The sequence below is a fragment of the Pseudorasbora parva genome, chromosome 1 (assembly GCF_024679245.1).
Source record: "Pseudorasbora parva isolate DD20220531a chromosome 1, ASM2467924v1, whole genome shotgun sequence".
NCBI classification, from domain to species: Eukaryota; Metazoa; Chordata; class Actinopteri; order Cypriniformes; family Gobionidae; genus Pseudorasbora; species Pseudorasbora parva.
Window position 1 is genome coordinate 28,237,736 of NC_090172.1, and position 23,173 is coordinate 28,260,908.

The window sequence follows — 23,173 nt, forward strand, 5'->3', positions numbered from 1 at the left end:
AGTTTTTTTTTCTTTTTTCTCTTCTTGGGGCTTGTTGTGTTTCTGTCTCTTCTAGTTCAGGCTAGCTGCACACCATGAATTGCTTGATGTAGATTTGGAGAGTGCCCTGGGGACTTTATCTTCAGTCAGGGTTGCTGAGAGAAACCCTTAACCTGTCTTTGTACTTTCTTGCTGCTCTTGTGCTAGGACCCCTCTTTCTTTTTAAGTGACAGAGGAATTGTTTGCACCAGTAGGCCAAGCAGTAAGAAGATTAACTGTTTATTTTGTAAGAATGGTGATAATGCCTGTGTTTCTTCTCATTTTCAAATGGCTGATCTCAAAATACTTGTCTCGGCAAAGCAAAGTTACATTAGCCTCCTTTTTATTTTTGGCTGATCCTCAGAATGAAAATTGTGTTTTGTAATCTTTTGCACCCCGAATAGATTTGCATTTTCAAAAAGGAAATTCCAGTGCTTTGCTAGGCAGCAGAAGTATACTATTTTAAGATTGGGTGTCAGGCTTTTGATCTGAGTATGTGAATGCTAAATTAGAGCTGCTCATCACACCCATCAGTATTTGTTGCACACTAATTACACATTTATTAAAATGATAGTAAATGTGACCATAGATTTTAGATTGCTATAGATGGTTAAACAGTCACAATGAAATGGGATTTTTTTTTTTATTAATGCATTTTATGCATCGAGTGGATTTTGAGATGTGGGTGTTGCACACTTAAGTGGAAGCAGATGAACATCTGACAAAATGATTGTTGAGATTCCTGGATACGTCACCTGTGCCCAATCACAATTCACTACACATATGCAATCATCACTATCAGTTAGAATTTGAAGGGCCAGCATTCATTTTATGTTGTTAAATGGGAGATTTTCAATTTTCATTTTTAAATCTCTTAAATAGCATAAAGGCAAGACGAGGCGAGACAAGTTTATTTACATAGCACATTTCATACCCAATGGCAATTCAAAGTGCTTTACATAGAAATGTATTAAAATAGTGATAACATATGCATGAGAAATAAGAATATACCATGTGTGAGAATAAAAAAAGGATAATTAAAACAGTTGTAAAGAGAATTAAAAAAATAAAATGGTCAAATACACAATAGTTGTCTGAAACTAAAATAAACAACAACAAAATAAATAACACAATACATCAAATTACATTCAGTCTCTACATAATCCTTCAGTTTACAGTCTACATACATGTACCATCTTAATTAGATCACTTCTCATTAATTTATTTCTCAAACATCCATTTCAATCACTATTCCCTGATTTTTACTCAAGAACCTTCTTGTTTGACCTATTTTCACTCAGCATACCTTTTCACAGATTTCCACATACTCATCTGTTTTTGTCAAACTTATTTCCATCTAACTCAGTTTTCACTAATCGTATTTAACTCAAATGAACATATAAAATAATAAAAACCAAATAAGAGTAAACACAAACCAAACAAATATGTGTAATAATGTAAATTAATGCAATGTTATTAAAAAATATGATTACAAATTATTTCATGTAGTGGTTTTGAAGTTTAGTACTTCACTATCGGGAATTTAGAGATTTTTTTTTAAATCCATAGCACTGTTACACACTTGCAAGCACTGTTATAATAATGTGGTTTTGGACTCTCTTTGATTGATTCTTAGGACATTGCAAATCAAATACCATAAATGTACTGTCCTTGTGTTGTCAGCATTGATACACCAGGTGTGATCAGCAGAGTCTCCCAGCTCTTCAAAGGCCATCCAGACCTCATCATGGGCTTTAACACCTTCCTGCCTCCTGGCTACAAGATTGAGGTTCAGACCAATGATCTGGTTAATGTGACCACTCCTGGGCAGATCCACCACATCACCCCGCATGGTATATCTGTCCAGAACCTCCCCATAACACAGCCAGCACAGCACCAGACCCAACCAGCAGCTCCCACCAGCACTGCTGCCTTGGTCATCCCTAGCCAGCCAACCCCTGCCAAGATCAGCAAGGTAAAACTAAATTGTTTTAACTTCTATACAGATTTGGGTTGTATATTTGCAAAGTTGTCTAAATTAGTTTTATGTTTCACAGCCAATGCAGTCTCCTGCACTTACCCCAACAAGCCAGCCTAATCCGTCCATTCCCTCGTACGCCTCCCCGCGCTCGCCCTCGGTCCAGTCCCATACTCCCATAAGTAGCAGCACTGCCGGTTCAACCCCTCTACAGAATAACCAGCCTGTAGAGTTCAACCACGCTATCAGCTACGTGAACAAAATCAAGAACCGATTTCAGGGCCAGCCAGAGGTCTACAAATCCTTCTTGGAGATTCTGCACACATACCAGGTGAGAACTGAGGCACTGAGGACAACATCCAAATGTTCTGTGCAGCTGTGTAGTGCAACTAACCTTTTTAATTCAGCTAAGTGCACTACTGATAAAAAGTTTGCACTCAGTTTTTTTTGTGAAATAAATTAATATTTCAATTAGTAATTGCAAGGAAGCATTAAATTGGTTAAAGTTGGTTATTGGTATATTTGTTAGAAAATATCTATTTCTATTTTAAATAAATGCTAAGAAGCAAACAAATATTAAGCAGCACAACTGTTTTCAACATTAATAAAAAATGTTTTTGAGCATCAAATCAACATATTAGAATGATTTATGAAGGAACATCTAATGTCTGCTTCCATCCAAGGTTGTGAATTTAACACAACATTTTTATTTTTACACAAAAGATTAAATAAGAATAACAAAGTTGGACGTTTGATGGAGTATTTCTGTTTTAAAAATACTCCTTCCGGTTTCTCACAAGTTTCGGAGAGTTTTTTTCGAGTATGGGTCCGCTTGACGTCGATAGAGCGGAAGGTCCTTGTATGGGCCGTACGGGCTCTTCTCCCGGAAGGGTGCGCGCACGTGACTGAGGTGAAAGGGCAAATGCATGGCCATAAACACTCGCTCAGGTACAGATCCAGTCGTCTGTGCAACACTTCTGTCGTACACTGGAAAAACACACAGTTACCAAAGAAGTGTGGGAGCGGTCCCAACGATAAAGGTTCGCGGTCGTGCTTTGGAAACAGGCGGTGAGTAAAACTGCTTCAAATGTCTATGCTGTTGGCTATGGTCGTGCAAGTAAACATCAGTAAACAACACGATAGTATAACGTTAGTTAATTTATCAATGGAGCATGCAATCTATGGTGTGTGTTTAAATACATTTGTTTAGCTGACCACCATAGGTGTCAGTTTGTTTATTGTAAACCACCCAAACATAAACCTAGCGTTCTCACCAGGGGCGAGGCTACATAAGGGCCAGGGTGGCACTGGCCCACTCAGATTGACGGCTGGCCCACCCAATCAGAACAGACAAAAAAAAAAAAAATTGTGATAGCAGAAAATAATATGCCTATGTGACAACACAAATCACTTAAACGCGTACAAAAAGTTTCATTAAAAAATAGGGCTGTCAAATATGCTAATAACGCGTTAACGCAAATTCATTTTAACAGCACTAAATTTATTAACGCAGCGCGCATTTTCTGTTTGATCCGTGGCATAGCCCGTAGTTGGAAAAAGTGAGAGCAGTCAGACGCAGCAGCAAACATTAATAGGGAAAGAAAAGGGTTGACATTAATATTCTAAACCAAAAGTGCAGTTATTGCCTACATAAGCTACCACATAGCCTAAGCTACCACATTTTTTGTTTAACTTTTATTAGACTTCAGAAAGAAAAGTGCGTTTTTTTCACTGAGCACATTCTCTGCAGTCTGAGCGCGATGCACTGCAGCTCACTCTCGCTCATGTCTGAGGTAAATCATTAACACCATCACCGCTTACAGTACACCTGTTTTATTGAACTAAATACATTACAATCGGCTAAAACGAATGCACAGGTTACTTCCCTGAACAAGCGCGCTCCCGAGTCCATGTTCTTCACACTGTCCACGTAAATCGCGGCCCAGTTCGGCGTGCACACGCAAAATACCGGCAGTTCAATAGGGAGCGCGCGTCTCTTAAAGGGGCCGCACTATATTCCTACTCGTGGAGTATGGACCTCCTCAAGGTATGGTGTGGATCTGGTGCGCTCACTGGTACACATTACCAATTTTTCATACGAACTGTGCCCTGCTCTGAATTAAACTGCCAGTGTAAAGACTCCCTTTATATTCTTAAAATGAGAAAAATCACTGCTTACTCTTAATTTTTAAGTTTAGGCTTAAGAGACATGAACAATTTCTTAAATAAACATCTATGACCTTTGATACGTCTAATCTTCATGCTGTATTGATTATTATTGAATAAGTATGGTTTCACTAATAATAAATGTACATTTGCATAAAGCATGCATAGCATACTCATGTTGATTAGAGTATTAAAAACTTAATTTTAGATTTACAATTGCTAAAAATGTGCGATTAATCACGAGTTAACTCATGACAATCATGCAATTAATAGCGATTAAATATTTTAATCGATTGACAGCCCTATTAAAAATAATAACTGTAGAGCGAAAACATTTTCATATAGCTGACTTATTGCAGCAGCCAATCAATAAGCTTAGTAGTAATGTTTAGCCAATCGCGTATTGTTGAGGGGATGGGAAGATAAGTTTACGTCTGCTAGTGAAATAAACTTTTAACACGGGCCACGGTGCATAACACGAGACGAAATTCTCACAGGTTAAGCTGCAAATACATGTTTGATAACAGTTATACTGAGTTGCATTAGTTGACAAGAATTGGTTATTCCATTTTAAAATGAACCCAATTACTGAACACTGATGTCTTGTTAGTGGTCATATAGCAGCACAATATCTATATTTGTCTTCCTTGCAATAGGCTTTGTAGCTGCTTGTTATAAATTAATTTTGCATATATGAATTATATGAATTTGTTGTCAAAAAATAAATCATATATAGCTTATATTTACTGTCAAGTGATTTTGTCCCATATTGTTTAATTTGTGTAATTTGAGAGTAGTCATTGAGGTCCACCCTATTCCACCAAGGTCCACTCAGTTAAAAATTTCTGGCCTCGCCACTGGTTCTCACAAAGCGTGCTTCGTCATTCAAATGCGCTCAAACGGTTACTCCATTGTTGTTCTATGTATAACGTTACACTAGTCTGACATGCAAAACCGTTTTGCTTGCTACTACTAAGGTTTAGTCGCATACAATAGTCCATAAACCGAATCATGTCCTCATAAACTGCGAGTAAACACACACAAATGTTGACAGGCCACTAAATACAGTACATACCACAGAGACAGACATCCTGCTGTTGTTGCTTCCCCTGTTCAATTTATTTCAGCCTCCGGATCTGATTCTGGATCATATCTGTATAAGCTGAATCTGATTTAGGGTAGCGTTTTCCTCTCAACGCTTGAGGACGTCACCGCTTTGTGCGCGCTCGTCATTCTTTAGCTCCGCCCACTCGATACGCCTCCAGGCGCTCGGTTTTTTACGGAAAGACTCGGTACAGCCTATCTTTCTTTTATAAATATAATAAAACTAAAGACTTTTCGGAGATATGAAGGATGCAATACTACTCTATAGGTACTCAAGATTGACATGAGATTGACTGAAACTGAGTGTTTCACCCCCCCTTTAATGTGTTTCCATCTTAGTTTGTTTTCTTATTGGTTAAAAAAAATCATCCGACTCGATTGAGCGTATACACTTTATGCGCATCTTGCCATTTCCATCCAGCGTTTTTCTTTTTTAATGTGATATCCAAAAATGTTTATAAATTGTTTGGATGGAAACATGGCTAATGAAGACTGAAGTAATGGCTGCTGAAAATTCAGCGTTGCCATCACAGTAATTAATCGCATTTTAAAATATTGCAATACATTTTTTGTAATTAGCGGTGTATGATATTATCGGTATGAACTCAGATTCAACCGATAAATGGTTAAAATATCGGCATCTGGTGATATGAAAAAATAATGACAATATACAATATGATATGTTGATATGCGCCTGCAATAACTCACGTGTGCAAGGAGTGCTGCAGCAATGAGATCATGTCAGCAGTCTGGTCATTCTTGAAGTTAATTTGTTTGACAACAAACAAATACATTGCATGTATGGTAATTTATATTGACAGTTTTTAAATGCTGCCTTGAATTTATGAATGCGCGTACAGATGAACGTGACCGTCAACAGTTAAGGCTGATTTATTCTTCTGCATTGGTCCTACACCATATCTTCTACGCCACAAGTTACGCGTTGGTTTTCATTTATACTTCTGCATTGTTGCCTGTGTCAATATGCAATTACACATGCAGACCTCTAGTGGGCAGTGTCCATAGGCCTGTTAATGGTAACCCCCAGTCTCAAAGTAAATGCAGAAGAAGTGACTTGTTGACACTGTCGTTGCATTAGTTTGAAATGCACCCGAAGTATCAGCAGTGATGGCGGCTTTTCTTGCACTTTGAGTTGTTATATGTAATGCAAATTAAGCATCTCACACACAGCATCATGATTAGTAGAGTAACATTATTTCACAAATGGCACTGGAATGCATTTGTGAAATCATGCAGTGCTTGTGGCCGCTGTTTTCATGTGGCTCGTGCACTGACTAGCGCTTTAATCGATTGCTGTTGCGGAGACTATTCATTCCGTTGAAATCACAAAACGAAATGCACCCATTGTGATGTGTCCCTGTTCTTGATATACAGTCACTGATTAAAGAGATAGTTCACTTTGAAATTTAATTTTGATATGGTTTAGCTTACCTCATGGGCATCCGAGATGTAGGAGTATTTGTTTCCCCAGTAGTTTCAATTTTGATCATTTTAGGTCAAACCGTTCTTGTCTGTGCCTCACATGCAGGTCTATGGTCACCACCTCAAAGAGCATACACAGAGAAGTCCAAATTAAACAATCCCCCATCGTAAGTACACACTGATGGCCTAAGACACAAAACGAGTGGTTTGTGTGAGAAAATGAACAGTATTTATATAGTTTTTACCTCTTGTACACAACAGGAAACACGCACGCGCGCCCTTGGATCAGTCGGACGTAGTGGTGTACAAGAGGTAAAAACGATATAAATACTGTTCGTTTTCTCACACAAACCGCTCGTTTCGTGTCTTAGGCCATCAGTGTGTACTTATGATGGGGGATTGTTAAATTTAGACTTCTCTGTGTATGCTGGTAAGCTAAAACATATCAACATTTTATTTTAGGGATGCAGGATATTAGATTTTTGCCGATATCCGATATGTCGATATTTTTCAGCTCCGTTTGGCCAATGCCGATACCTTTTTTTTTTCATTCTGGTTGTCTCCTTACTGAAAGGATTCTTGTTGAAGATAAATAAATGTTAATAAAGTTCTTTGTATGATAAGAGTATATTAAAAGCCCTGAAAATAACAATAATAAATTTAACCAATAATAAATCAAATAAAAAAATATTTTTTTACACCAGATGCAGCTGTAACCTAAATATTGTATTTTGGGATTTAGCATTTGTGCACACCTATTGTAGAGCTCCTTGTATTATTTTTCATCATCCATTTCCTAAAATTTTATTACAGATTAATACACGGCAAATAAAAGTATTTAATTTACAAGTGTCTTGCTTGTGATTTATGACATCATTACTGATTTGTTTATTCAGAACAAGAAGTAACTTTAATTTATTTGTGTATTCTACTTTTCATTGTATAACTGTAACAACAGCGCCCCCACTACATGTATAAATATATAGCGGTCTGGGGGCGGGCACTAGGACCTGGAGGAGCTTCTGCTGCTGTGGAGGCTGCCGCACGCGCTAGAGAGTGGGGAGACGCGATTGGGCTTGTTTTGGGTTCGTTTTGGTCTAGTTGTTGTGAATACCAGGCAAATCTGCTGCTGACGGTCACGTGCATTCACAAATTTAAGGAAGCATTTAAAAACAGTCAATATAAATCACTGTACATGCAATGTATTAGGTTGTTTTCACTTCAAGGATGACCGCAGTGCTGACATGGTCTCATCGCTGTAGCACTCCTTGTACACGTGAGTTATTGCAGGCACATATTAACACGTTATCATATCGACAAGGCATATCGGCATAATTTTTTCATTTTGGCCGATGCCGATTTTTATATTTTAAGCGTTTATCGGCTGATTCCGATGTTGTGCCGATAATATCGTGCATCCCTATTTTATTTCAAAGTGACCTATCCCTTTAACATCTTTGGTTTTAATGAGAAAAAAAATCAACTGTACACAGCGGATCTATGTATTTATTCACTAGCATGAATCTCTGAACTACAAAATATTGTGTTATATAGCAGATACAGGATAAAACAAATTTCTGGACTAGGGATGCTCATATTGACCGTTTAACCATTAACCGATAGTAAGAATTTTGACCGATTAACACTATCAGTTAAACGGTTTAAAGGTTTTTTTGTTTGTTTGTTTTTACTCACGGTAAACCACATGCTCCCCACTCTAGCGCGTACAGACGCAGCAGCCTCCACAGCAGCTAAATCCTCCTCCAGGTCCTAGTGCCCGCCCGTTGAATGTTATATATATTTAGTGAGGGAGCTGTTGTTAGAGTAATAAAATAAGTAGAATAAACAAATAACTTGAAGTTACTCTTTTTCTGAATAAAAAAAGCAGTAGTGATGTAATAAATCACACACATGACACTTGTAAATTAAATTATTTTATATACAGTTTATTAATCTGTAATAAAATGTTATGAAATGGATGATGAAAAATCCAAGGAGCTCTAAAGTAATTGTAGAAATTGTTTTTATTTGAAGCTAAAGACAGCTTCAATCATTCATGTGCACAAATGTTAAATCCAAAAATAAATTATTTAGGTTACAGCTGCATCTGTCTGGGGTGAAAAATGACTGACTTTGTTATTTTCAGATCTTTTAATATACTATTATTATAAAAAGAACTTTATTAACATTCATTTAGGAGATTCATTTATTTTAAGGAGATCTTTTAAAAGTATCCTTTTAGTAAGGAGACCATATATCAGTATCGGCATTGCCAACATAAGTTGAAAAAAATATTGGCAAAACTTCCATTATGCATTCCTATTTGTAATAATGTTCTCAATATTAGTATTTTGACAGTTTTTTAGCAAATAAATTATTAAGAATACAACATAATATACAAAAATTATCATAAGAGACTTTCAAAAACATTAAAAAGTCTTACCGACCTCAAACTTTTTAATTGTACTGTATATTGTATTGACAGCCTTTGATGCTTTCTGTTTCTGTCCTTTATAGAAGGAGCAGCGTAATGCTAAGGAGGCAGGTGGAAACTACACACCCACTCTCACAGAGCAGCAGGTGTATGCTCAGGTGGCCCAGCTCTTCAAGAACCAGGAGGACCTTCTTTCAGAATTCGGCCAGTTCCTGCCAGATGCTAACAGTTCAGCGGTAGGTATCATGATTACTAAAAATTAGGGCTGTCCTCGACTAAGGATTTACACATTCGAATCAGAACTGTCGAATCTTTCTATGGTCGACCGATAGTCGAATCATCTATGTGTGTGTGAACGGGTTGGGAGAGGCACGACACTATTCAGCAGGAGGGTAAAACTATTTTTATTTTCCTTTACACACTGCACACAGCAACAACGTTTAATAAAGCGATCAAAACTGCCTGCCAACTGACAGACAAACTGACAATGGCTTTCTTATTTAGGTTTAAATAAAAGGTAATGTGGTGGATAAACATTTGTAAAACGTTTTCTCATAACATTTTAAAGCCGCGATCGAAATACAGAACATCACACAAATATATAAAAGAATATTTTGATAAATAAACCTAAAAAGTACCTGCCTAGAGAGGAAAAGAACACTGAGTGTGTTTACATGCACGTTCTTAAGCCGATTGTGCCTAAAGGGGGTCGCACACCGGACGCAAAGCTCAGCGGCATGTCTCAGGTTTCTCACACCTCCGCGCACATTATATACACGCAAGCTCAATTTTGAATCGACTTCTGACAGAAGAGCTGCACGATGAGTGTATCTTGTAGCACAGGGTGAAATCAGTAGGCCTATGTACATTGACGATTTGAGGGAAATGTAGTATAAATTTAAAATAAAACCCTGAAATGGCGCTCTATGGCGCGGCAGGATTTTAAACAACTTCCTGAGTCGCCGTGGACAGGCGCCGAATATGTGTGTACACTCATTAAATGTGTTCGATTTTAAAATTATAGATTTTAAAGCCACCCCCATATTGCCAAAATGGTATGATCCTTGTTTCATAACACCCGCAAAGATTCGACCTTGAGATCGGTGGTCGAATCCGGCTCCGCATATTGGTGCCTCGAATATTAGGGGGTCACCCCTACTAAAAATCATGGAACTGAACTAATTTTGCTTCTTATCCATTGCTCTTCTCCTCAGTTATTGAGTAAGACTACAGATGAGAAGGCTGAAGCTGTGCGTAATGAGCGTGGAGGGACGGTAAAGAGACCCCAGCCTAACCATAAGCAGAGTTTTAACCAGAATGGCTGTCAGATCCGCAGACACACGGGGCCGCCCACTACACCCCCTGTTAAGGTGACTTGGAGTGAAACTTTACTTTACTGTACCTAATGGCTATTCTCTTACGCCATGTGATCAACCAATATTCATGTTTTTGTTTTTTAACTCCTTAACAGAAAAAGCAAAAATTTATAGGAAAGGAGTCGATGGCTGAAGCCAGCAAACTTGGAATTGGTGCTGAATCTCTCTTTTTTGAAAAGGTGATTGCTTTTAATATAGTCTTTCATTGATTATTTACAATAGAATACAGTAAATATTACAAGGATTATAGTGAGGTATGTTGCCTAAATGCCCGGCTTTCTTCTTAGGTGCGGAAAGCACTGCGGAGTTCGGAGGCTTATGACAATTTCTTACGCTGTTTGGTCATCTTCAATCAAGAAGTGATCTCACGGGCTGAGCTTGTGCAGTTGGTTTTGCCATTTTTGGGGTGAGTGGAATTCAGTTTAATTTCAAATGGACGTCTGTGACTGATTTTATGTAGCCATTGTTTAACTTGATTATATAATTATAACTTAACAACAAAAAAGATTATTATTACTTGCACTTTATTACATGTTAATATTTGAATCAATATAACAATATAACAAGTTTTTCTGACATTGCTTTTTCTGGTTATCAGGAAATTCCCAGAGCTTTTTACATGGTTTAAGAACTTTCTTGGCTACAGAGAGTGTGCCCATATTGAGAGCTTTCCCAAAGAGCGAGCCACTGAAGGCATTGCAATGGAAATTGATTATGCGTCCTGCAAGAGATTGGGGTCCAGTTATAGAGCCCTACCCAAGAGCTTCCAGCAGCCTAGATGTACAGGAAGGACTCCACTGTGCAAAGAGGTGAGCTCACCATTGTGTGTTTGTAAATACAATTTCAACTTGTATGTACAAACATCACTCCAAAAAAGAGTTTTATTTCTAAATATATGGCACTATTTAAAGGAAAATAGTAGATTAATGAAATGAAATGGGCAGGTAATTATGTAGGGCTGTCGCAATATTGATGATAATCTTGGTTTTAAAGGGTTTGTTCACCCAAAAACAAAGATATTTTTGTTGAAATCCGATGGTTCAGAAAGGCCTTCATTGACACCAATGTAATTTCCTCTCTCAAGACCCATAAAAGACACTAACGACGTCATAACAAAGTCCATCTCACAGTGGTTCTACAATAATTTTATGAAGTGACGAGAATAGTTTTTGTTTGCAAAAAAAACTAAATAACAACTTCTATAGTGTGGAATGGTTATGAATCAGTGTAACATTTCATGCTTTGGGTCGCGTGCCATTGACGATCTGAATCCGGAATCGATACGCTGATTCATAACCGTTCAAATCTTTGGTATTAACCGTCCCCCCGTCCGCTTAAATTTCTATAGATGTTCTTTTGGACAGGATAATTGTGCATTGAAAGTGTGATGATATTACAGCGCTGTGCTAATGTTGATTAATTCTCAGGTGTTGAATGATACGTGGGTGTCGTTTCCATCCTGGTCTGAGGACTCAACCTTTGTCAGCTCAAAAAAGACCCAGTATGAAGAGCATATATATAGATGTGAAGATGAGCGCTTTGAGGTAAGCAATAGAATAAAGCTTCACTGTCATAGCGATCAGTGTCATTGGATATTTTGATCAGTGTTTAATCTAATGTGTCGTGCCATGCAGCTTGATGTGGTTCTGGAGACAAACCTTGCCACTATCCGTGTTCTGGAGGCTGTTCAAAAGAGGCTCTCGCGCATGTCTGCTGAGGAACAAGCCAAGTTCCGACTGGACAATACCATCGGAGGCACCTCTGAGGTCATCCACCGTAAAGCTATTCAGAGGATATATGGTGACAAAGCTCCAGACATCATAGACGGGCTCAAGACCAACCCTGCTGTCTCTGTGCCTATTGTACTCAAAAGGTTAGCATCAATGTTATTGTTCGACTCCTTCCCAGCATATTCATGAAAACTATCAAAATGTAATTCATTGTGGCATTAAAAAGGAAAGATTTTGTTTTAGAACATTTACCATCTAGTACCCTAGTATTCTCTGGTGTATGGGGCATAGTACGTGAATGTGGTAATTATTCAATATCACTCAGGGCTTCACAGTTTTTCAAATTAAAATCAAAATCTTGATTTTTAAAGTATGAAGTATTTGCTTTTTTCAAAACATTTCTTAGCTATCAGTCTTTTTTTCTCCAAACGTAACTAAAGAATAGAGTCTACCTAATTTTGGCTTGTGAAAGTGAAGAAATTATTTCTAAAAATGTATTGTTAGTGTACAATAAAATTCAAATATTAAGTACTGTAATTAATTAATAAAATAATTATATTACAGTAATAAACACAGTCGCTTGACTGATACACTTTGTTTATATTAGTGCTGTTAAATCAATTCATCACGATTAACCGCATTCAAAATAAAATTTTGTTTACATAATGTGTGTGTATTGTGTATATAAATACACACACATGCATGTATATTTTATATTTGTATAGGCCTATATCTATAAGTCTATATTGAGATCTACATCTATATTATAGACTATACCGATATTAATTGTTTGACAGTATTTTTTCCAGAGCTGTATATACATGCATGTATGAATGCATATTTGATATTTTAACTGAACTTAGTGGTTGTGGTGGTTAAGATATTGTTGGTCATTCAATGTTTCTGTAAAAAATGATAAGGGTAATATATAATAGTAATTATTAATAAGATAATACTACTACTACTAATTCTTCTTTTAATAACAATATACAATGAACTAAAGATTGATTGAGCTGTTGTTTTCATGAATATTAATAATATTAAGTTGTCTGCATTAACTTGAACTGATTTGCTGAAATCAAAACAGCAAAGTTAATAGCTGAGCACCAGCCAATGAGATTTGCAGAGATTTCCAGACGTTTGCGCATTAGTCCCGCCCACTACCAGAGAAACCAAATATCTTCTACTTGATTTTAAAAGCTGAATAATTCCAAATGAACTCTGTTCTTTTGGCAGGAAAATAAAACAAAGAATATGGTTAACTTGTAGTGTGTCGATTCTGTGTGGTATTTAATACTCTCTCTTTGCACGTGTGTGTGGGTGAGAGAGAGAGCAAAGCCTCTTGTGTGTCTTCAGACTAGTTTACGGTACGTCAGGTAGGCTGAACTGAAATAGACAGATCGCTTGACAGCGTTCAGCGAGTGAAAATATATCTATGCTAAACTTATTCTTAGCCTCTACAGTCTAAGCCTTTATTAGCCCATGGCTAATGATATTTAGTTAAGAGTGATTTACTCACATTGTAGAGGGTTGAAGGTGCTGTATGCTACATGGAAACATGCTAAGTTCACATGCGCCTACTTGTTTCTCTGTAAAAAAATAAAAAGTTATACATTGAAATGTTCTACTTTGAAATGTGCATTCCGTGTCAGAAAGTCGTTTCGGTCTGTGTGATTCTGTCGGTTGTCAATTTACCCAATAGTATTTGACACCAGGGTTGCCAGTTAGCGGCAAACATAGTGTATTGCAGCTATGGAAGCCAGCAAACTAACAAGGTCAGAGATCGCATCCATCTATTTTCGCCTGGCTCCGCAGAACGAGCCTCCGCTGATTCCACGCGCTCCTACCCAAACGGACGAGTCGTTTATACTTGACGCGCTTGCCGTTGTGTTATTCTTTGAAACGAAAGAGGGCAACTCGGAGGAATTGTTCTATAAACCATCAGGAAAAAGCGTTGAAAAGAAGTGGGATAATGTACACAGGTGATATTTATTAGTACACCAAAAACCACACTACAAAAGAGTTGTGTTAAACTCAGTAAACCTTGATATTATTACTTGTGAAATGAGAAAATAATATATGCACACGTAAATTAATGGTCTCTTAAATATTTCCTAATTTCACTAAACATTTTAGTTTCATGAATTTTTTATTTTTTTTATTAAACATGGTTCTTTATTTAAAAGGGCTTATTTCTGCTTTTGTAGGCTCATTTCGTAAATATAAGTACCTAATTTGAATTTGCAAACTGGGTGTCTGTGTGATGAGACATCATCTCGGCTAGATTCGCCTATAACTCGATGCGGAAAAAAGGAAAATGTTATAAGAAATTCGTTGCACACCGCTAGGCGAAATGGGGTTTTGTGCTCCCAACGCGCATGACCGCCCACTCCGCGTTGATGTATAAACAAGGCTTAAGACTTGTCGCCTTCCATTGACCATTGCGCTCATTCCTGTTGCATGTACATAATCTGGCAAGCAGTGTGAGGATCGAATTTGAGGGGACGGGGCCAAGAGAATAAACCCTCTCCAGTGTTTTGAATTTCGGCTGCAGTACCTGATGTTAAACATTTATTTATCGCAAATGGAATTTGTCATAATCCAATGAAAAACGAGTGCAGCATTAGTACCTGTGTTATTACTATCCTATAGCATTATGGACTCACATTTTTTCAGACAGGGAGAGCTGTTTTATTGAGTTCTTTATATTTCAGGTTTTCCTCACAGAATTCATTGTGCGTTTGTCTTCTCAGGCTAAAAATTAAAGAAGAGGAGTGGCGAGAGGCTCAGCGTGGCTTCAATAAGATCTGGAGAGAACAGAATGAGAAGTATTACCTGAAGTCTTTAGATCACCAAGGTATTAACTTCAAACAGAATGACACAAAGGTGTTTCGCTCCAAGACGCTGCTCAATGAAATCGAGAGTCTTTATGATGAGGTAAGAAACATTCAAAATACATGCACAAAAACGCATCTTAAAAAGTTCTTCAAAGGCATCTTAAGTGTTGTTGGGTTGCTAATCATGGCCTTTTAATCTATTTAGGGACAGGAGCAGGCTTCCGAAGACAATGCAGCACCTCCCTCAGGCCCTCACATGACCCTCGTGTACGAGGACAGACCGATCCTGGAAGACGCAGCTGCTCTCATCATCCACCATGTCAAGAGGCAGTCCGGCATCCACAAAGACGACAAGTATAAAATCAAACAGATCATCTACCATTTCATCCCCGACATGCTGTTTGCCCAGCGTGGTGAGCTTTCTGATGTGGAGGAGGAGGAGGAAGAGGAGACAGAGCCAGATGAAGACGGGACTAAAAAGCACAATGGGACGACGTCAGCAAAGTCTAAGCTCCTCTTCAGCCATACAGCAGCTACCCAGCAGAAGCTGGGTAACTGCCCCGATGCCTACAACCTCTTCTATGTCAACAATAACTGGTACATCTTCCTTCGGCTGCACCAGATCCTGTGCTCCCGACTGCTACGGATCTACAAACAGGCAGATAAACAGATCGAGGAAGAAGCCAGAGAGAGGGAGTGGGAAAGGAACGTACTGGGGTTCAAAAGGGAGAAGAACGAAAGCCCGGCCATACAGCTGCGTTTGAAAGAACCAAGTGAGTTTCAGATTACAGAGCAGAACACAACTGTATATTTTGCAAATTAAAGTTTAAGTTTACCATTTCACAAAAATGTGTCATTAATGGCTCACCCTAATGTTGTTCCACACCCGTAAGACCTCCGATCATCTTCGGAACACAGTTTAAGATATTTTATGTTTAGTCCGAGAGCTTTTCTGTTCCTTCAATGTAGGTGTATGCACACTATACTGTTCATGTCCAGAAAGGGAATAAAAACATCATCAAAGTAGTCCATATGTGACATCAGTTGATTAATTAGAATCTCTTGAAGCATCAAAAATACATTTTGGTCCAAAAATAACAAAAACTACGATTTATTCAGCATTGTCGTCTCTTCTGTCTTTGTTTTCAATACTGAAATAAAAATTAGAACAGTTATGAATCAGAGGATTGATTCATGATTCGGATCGCCAATGTCATGTGATTTCAGCAGTATGGCAGTTTGACACGCGGCCCAAATCATGAATCTATAAGCTGATTCATAACCGTTTGAGCTTCTAGAGATTCTAATTAACTAACTGATGTCACATATGGACTACTTTGATGATGTTTTTATTCCCTTTCTGGAAATGGACAGTATAGTGTGCATACACTTGCATACGCTCTCGGACTAAATATAAAATATCTTAAACTGTGTTCTGAAGATGAACGACATCAGGGTGAGTCATTAATAACATAAATTTTGGGTGAACTAACCCTTTAATTGATTTCCCTTTTTACTCATGGTTTTTATACTGGTAGTCATTGTGTCAGCACATTTCACGAAAGGTTGAGAACTTGAGTGCAAGACCTCCTGAATTTGCGAAGACAGGCGGATGTTTTATCACCAGTCACTCTCAAGGGTTTTAACACATGTTGGCGCTAATGATATTTATCTCAGATTTGCCTGCAACCCTCAGGGCCCTGTCACCATGGAAACTACTTGAGCGACTCACAGATTGGCTGTAATTTGTTTATCGGTGGTGCAGTTTTTGGACTTTGATCAATTAAAAATGTCCCGTTTGTTTTACAGTGGACATGGACGTTGAAGACTACTACTCTGCCTTCTTAGAGATGGTGCGAAACCTTTTGGATGGCAACATGGAGACATCTCAGTACGAGGACCAGATGAGGGAAATGTTTACCATCCATGCCTACATTGCCTTCACCATGGACAAACTAATCCAGAGTATAGTGAGACAGGTAGTTTTTTTTTTTAATTGTATTACTTATATTATCATTATTATTTTGGCTTTAGCTTTCACGAGTTCCTTCTTTGTAGGCCACAATATACTCGCAGCATACTCACATTTTAATCGCTATGGGGTAAAAAGAAGGTACGTTTGCAGCGATATACTGTTAGTGAACATCACACTGCCACCCACACCGCTGGGGAGTGGCGTTTAGATGAAAATGTAAATATATGCTTTCCTCTCAATAACAAAATAAACAACAAAAATTACAGGAGTGTTAAAATGGCAGTTAAGAAATCTGATCACAGTGATGTGGATGTTTGCACAAGCTCTGCAATTCATCGCTCCAGTCAAGTCATGTTTTTACTCGCGCCTGTCCTCAATGGACTGAAGAGAAGAAATGAACCAGAGAAAATGCCTCGCAGCTCTAGTGGTTCCCAGGTGTTTACCAGTCGAAGCAAAGTTTTCCAGAAAGTAAACTCCAAAAGGAACTTAGTTTTGAAATGACATCGCACCAGTTTGTTCTTCAATTTCACTTGAAGTGTATCAGGGCCTTTGGCGATCCTTCTCAGTGTTCAATAATCTCATCTTACCATTTTCTTTCTCTTTCTCTTTCCCACAGCTGCAGCATATAGTAAGCGATGAGATCTGTGTACAGGTGACTGATCTTTATCTTGGCGAGTGTGCCAACAAAGCCACGGGTGGGTCCCTGTCCACCCAAACATCCAGAGGCAGTGCTGAGACATCCTACCAGCGCAAAGCCGAGCAGCTGATGTCCGATGAGAACTGTTTTAAGGTTTGACTATCTCTTAACTTAGACACACTGTGTACTTCTCTATTGCTTATGGAATTGGTGTGGTATGAATAACTACCACAGAAGATCATCAAAGCCCAAAGTGTACTCTTGATTTTACACTACACTAGGGTAGGCTAGTGCTGTATGTGCAACGCAAATACCAATATCAACATACAAGCGCTAAGTGTACACATGCATTTTATGTGCCTTGAATGTTTTTCCACTAATTTGTTTGTCCACAAGTTGACAACTCTGGCTCAGACACTGTTTCAGTCAATAAAGAAAATGAGGAGATAAACAATAAATTACTAGAGATGACAATCTTAAAGGGGGTTTAGAAATATTTTAAACAAATACAAAGGCATGTTTAATGTTCATAACTTCTGGAGAAAAATAGTGCAGGCACTGGATAAGGATGATGCTTTCTAGTGTGCATACATTGTGTGTTTTGAGCAAACGATCAAATTACGTTTTGTAATTTTGTAATTGTTTACTTTTAAATTAAAGTGTAGTTTGGTCTTTTGTTGTTTTACGCAGTCACTTTTAAGAAAAGCAATTGACAAGAAGGGTTGAAACGGTATCAGTAGTATAGGGAAGATATTATGGTGTGTTGGTAGAAAGAAAGTGTTTTTTGTGTCTTTGTTTTTGTTTTTTTTACCAGAATTGTATTGACAGTGACAATGTCGCAGTGAAGGATGGTTGTATAGGAAATGCTGATAAGACCTTTCTGTTGGTTTTTCAAGCAAACCAATGGACCATCCATCAAGCTATCGGTCAAAGGCGCTTAATCGGCTAAAATCACCGCTTTTTGTTTTAATGATCACATCTCTCAATGTCACTGTTATCTGCTGCCTCTTTTCACCTCCTCTGCTTTAACTACTTTTGTTTAACCACACTTTCGCATGTCTATCTGTGCAGTGCATCGTTTTTTCTCTTCAACATTTTAGGTTAAATCTTGAGTGAATTTTTAAGAGAAACTGCATCTTAGATTGTATAACTGGCCTTGACTCTTTCAATAGTTTGTATAAAAGAGTTTGTAGCAGTACAGAGATTCCAGATAGTCTCTCAATTACACATACAGTCTCTATGATCTCATAAATTATTATAGTTTGCAAAATGCAGTCTACAAATTGTATTTCATGTCAGTATTTGTATGTCGGCTATGTGACTTTTTATGTATAAAACATATATGTATATATATATTACAGTTACTGTTCCAGAAGTCTAAAGGGATTGTGCAGCTGGCTGTGGAGCTGTTGGACACAGAAGAAGAGAACTCGGATGGACCTGTGGATACTGAGGTACATGCCTGAGACTTGGCTAAAGATACTTCAGTGTTATCCAGTGTATTAAGCCAAACTGCACTGCTGGCAAAGTCTTGTGGCAAAATCTTTTTATGACTATTGACATAACGTTTGGACAGCTTATTCAGGCCAAGAACCCGTCTAACACTCTCAGTGGTGAAAAGTTGCTTTACAGCAAAAGTTGTCCCTAATGCATGTTTTTATAAACCAACAATTCAAGAAAAATAAAATTAAAATAAAGCAAAATGCAAAAACACATCCGGTGCTGAAAGGTTATTAAGGCTAAGATGCCAGTGATGTGACGCCTAAAAAGTTCACAAAAAAAAAAGCTATTTCAAGTTTTTACAGCAAAAGAGTGTATTCCCTTTAGGGTGTGTTCACACTTGGCATGTTTGGTTTAATTAAAATGAACCCTGGTGCTATTTCTCTAGACCAAACAACTGCTAAGGATATGGGTCTTGGTCTGCTTCCGAATGAACTCTGGCCACATGGACCAAAGACATGTAATCGAACCAAAAATTAGACCAGATGTGACCCTAAAAAGGACCAAACGCTCAAGTGTCTCATCATATTCGTGATGCTGCCCATCGCAGTTTGGTACAAGCATCAGAACCGTGTATCCTCGCAGCAGATTTTGATTTGTGTGTGTGACAGAGGTATTCTTGCAGCTGTTTTGACTCCTTTACATATTTTAAGCTCTTCGCAAGTTCTTATCTGTTCAAAATACCATCTTATGTAGGCTATGCACATACAACAAGCGCGTTTAGCCCAGCTCACAGCATTGTTTTGGCTGTTTAGAAAGTTCCATTACAAAAAATAAATGTCATAAAAGCCGACCAGTCAGGGTTTGAATGGATGTCTGTGCCTTTAGGTTGGTTATCAGACCAGAACTACATTTTTTTTTTGGTCTAGGCCAAACAAACCAAGTGAGCCGAACTACAAGTGTGAACACACCACACATAATTTAGCATCAAAATCAGTCATTAAACCCATCTGCAGTGCACAGACCAGTCATGATAACTTGCTGTCAGTGTAGTTGTCAGTAAACTTGGTACTTGTACTGTTTCTTTACATGCTGTGCTGTGCAATAGGCATTCAGCTGACTCGTCTCCTGAAGGCTGAGATCCATCTTTCGGAGGAACAGATTTCATCATTTCCGCTGCATCGCTGTTTCCAACATCTGCTACATCTGTGCCACCTGCTGCTGCTGCAAAAGGTGTTGAGGGGAAAGGGTGCCATTTCCTCCTTGCTCTTTCTTTGTTGCACCTCAGAAGAGAAGCTGCAATGGATATGAACCAGATATTGGTTTCTGACCTGTAAGAACAACTGGGGCAGAGCCTTGAATGGTTTTCTGACACTGTTTAAATGGTCCATATACCATGCCATTTTGAGACTTTGCTGTTATTTAAATGAGCCAGTTCTCCTAACAGACTATTCCTGGCACAAATCATGGCCTGCACAAAAATTCTCTCCATTTTTGATGGTCTCCATGTCATATGGAGCGGGACACCATGAGGAATGTTTAGATCCCTGCAAGACCTCTTCATGTTTTACAGATTATTGCATTTGATGAATGAATGGTCCAGAGCTGTACTTCATCTAGAACCTGCAAAAAGGTGACTAAAACATTTGTCCTGGCAGATTCTTATTTGTGAGAGGAGATGTCTTTTTCAGCACAGACCTTTTGAGTTATTACTTCGTTACAGCCCTTGCGGATGAAAAATTGTTGGACACTGACTATAAGCATTTTCTTGACAACTCTTACACCAGCCTCTCCCTCTTCAGGGACTTCCTTCATAAATTCATTCGGGCTTGCGACTGTTCGGGATGCAGGATAAGTTTGTCCCGAACAGCTGAACATGTTGCCAAGGAACTCTCCCTGCGGCAGTATTCACTGGATCAGAAACAACAAGGTGCTGTTTGATGAATGGAGGGATGTGTGGGAACTACTGATCCTTCCATAAAGCCTACGGAGATTCAGTAGGGATGGTGACAGACAGTCCTACATGAAATCAGGCAGTGGTGTTGGACTGTTTTGGCCTTCAGCAGATTGCCAACACAATGCTGACCCACATAGTATTCTAGGGCAGTGGTTTTCAAACCTGTCCTGGATGCACCCCTGCCCTGCACTTTTTGTGTCTCCCTCATTTATCACACCTGATTCAACTCATCAGCTTGTTAGCAGAGATTGCAAGAACTACATTGGGTGTCTGATAAGGGAGACATACACCATGTGCAGGGCTGGGGTGCCTCCAGGACAGGTTTGAATACCATTGTTCTAGGGGGCACTCATTGTGGCTCTTGCAGAAATAGGTTGTCAAAGTGCATCTACTTCTGTATCAGCCACCACAGTTCTTCCAGGACTTTTTCTATATTCTATATATTTTTCTATATTCTGCACCTCTGGAAGACCAGAGCAGCCTGAACCACCAGAAGTGTGTGTGTGTGTGTGTATGTATGTTCATGTTTTTCTATCCCGGTGGGGACTTCAGCCTGAATGCACACTGACTCATGGGGACTTGTGTCAGCGTGGGGACCTAAATTGAGGTCCACTTGAGGAAACAAGCTTATAAATCATACAGAATTGAGTTTTTTGGAAAATGTAAAAATGCATTTTTTTTCTTTTTCTGTGATGGGTAGAGTTAGTGTAAGGGGATGGATTATACAGTTTGTACAGTATAAAAACTATTATATATATATATATATATATATATATATATATATTAGTCCCCACAAAGATGTGTTTGTGCTCTCAGCCAAAGAATCACTGTATACCGTTTGATTTATTTGTACATTACATGTATTTGTACATTCAATTGTAAGATTATATTGTAAAATAATTTAAATTGGTGGATTTTTGTTACGCACATTTTTAGTTTATGTAATTTATATTGTAGCCACTTATTAAAAATGTTTAGTTAATAAAGTGTTATAAACAGCAAATCTGTGGGTTTATTATTATTCATTATTGTGTATGTGTGTATTTATTTATATATATATATATATATATATATATATATATATATTAGGGCTGGGTAAAAAATATTGTTTTCTCGATTTTAATTGAATCTCATTTTTAAAAACCGATATTGATTCTTAAATCCCAAGAATCGATTAGTCATCCTGTTTTCAGTTAATGAATGAAAGGAACATTGTAGCGCACCTACCATCCAACAAATCACAATGATCTTTATACTTTGTTACTAATGATATGAAACAGTCCCATTTCAAATGTTGTCCATTTTATTATACAATTTAAAATTTGCACTCTGGTGCAACTCAATTTGAGAGAAGCGGCACCACAGAGCGCACATGAACTGATCTTCGCTTCTGCCTTAATACCAGTTACAGCGTGAAATAAACCAACATGAATGAACATCTGAAAGTGTGTTAGTGCAAACAAAATCTGTATCATGTCACATGGAATTGCTGTTTCAACCGTGGAAAGACATCAGTAAAACAGCTTGTCATGTCACATTTAATTATTAAAAAAACATTGAGTGTAATTTAGTGTTTGTATAGAAATCGTGTCTTTTTACCTTAAATCATAGTAATGTAACCTGAAGGCTGCAACTGACGCCAAAAGTTTTGCGAAGCCTGCCTTTACATGCACGTGAAATTGAATGACATTCTATTCTTAATCCATAGGGTTTAATATGGAGTTGGCCCACCTGTTGCAGCTATAACAGCTTCAACTCTGTTGCTTTCTGTGAAGTTTTAGGAGTGTGTTTGTGAATTTTTGATCATTCTTCTAGAAGGGTCTTTGTAAGGTCAGGCACTGATGTTGGACAAGAAGGTCTGGCTCACAGTCTCCGCTCTAATTCATCCCAAAGATGTTCTATCAGGTTAAGGTCAGGACTGTGCAGACCAGTCAAGTTCCTCCACAACAAACTCACTCATCCATGTCTTTATTGCTTTGTGCACTAGCGGACAGTCATGTTGGAACAGGAAGGGGCCATCCCCAAACTGTTCCCACAAAGTTATGAGCATGAAATTGTCCAAAACGTCTTGGTATGCT

The 23,173-nt window shown here is 38.2% G+C and overlaps 1 protein-coding gene across 2 annotated transcripts in view; it reads left to right on the plus strand.

Moving 5' to 3' along the window:
• The window catches only part of sin3ab (SIN3 transcription regulator family member Ab), a 42,024-nt gene that overhangs the window by 13,863 nt on the left and 4,988 nt on the right, over positions 1-23,173 (plus strand). Inside the window, exons 5-19 of one of the 2 annotated variants that reach the window (XM_067437493.1) lie at positions 1,702-1,993; positions 2,076-2,327; positions 9,227-9,379; positions 10,358-10,513; positions 10,615-10,698; positions 10,807-10,925; positions 11,118-11,328; positions 11,947-12,063; positions 12,154-12,392; positions 15,003-15,186; positions 15,292-15,859; positions 16,896-17,065; positions 17,678-17,851; positions 19,060-19,152; positions 20,247-21,851. In XM_067437493.1, the coding sequence (XP_067293594.1) occupies positions 1,702-1,993; positions 2,076-2,327; positions 9,227-9,379; positions 10,358-10,513; positions 10,615-10,698; positions 10,807-10,925; positions 11,118-11,328; positions 11,947-12,063; positions 12,154-12,392; positions 15,003-15,186; positions 15,292-15,859; positions 16,896-17,065; positions 17,678-17,851; positions 19,060-19,152; positions 20,247-20,258 (2,824 nt within the window). In that variant the 3' untranslated portion in view covers positions 20,259-21,851. Of the gene's footprint in view, positions 1-1,701; positions 1,994-2,075; positions 2,328-9,226; positions 9,380-10,357; positions 10,514-10,614; positions 10,699-10,806; positions 10,926-11,117; positions 11,329-11,946; positions 12,064-12,153; positions 12,393-15,002; positions 15,187-15,291; positions 15,860-16,895; positions 17,066-17,677; positions 17,852-19,059; positions 19,153-20,246; positions 21,852-23,173 lie in introns of those variants that run through there. The other variant, XM_067437492.1, reaches the window with a different exon arrangement.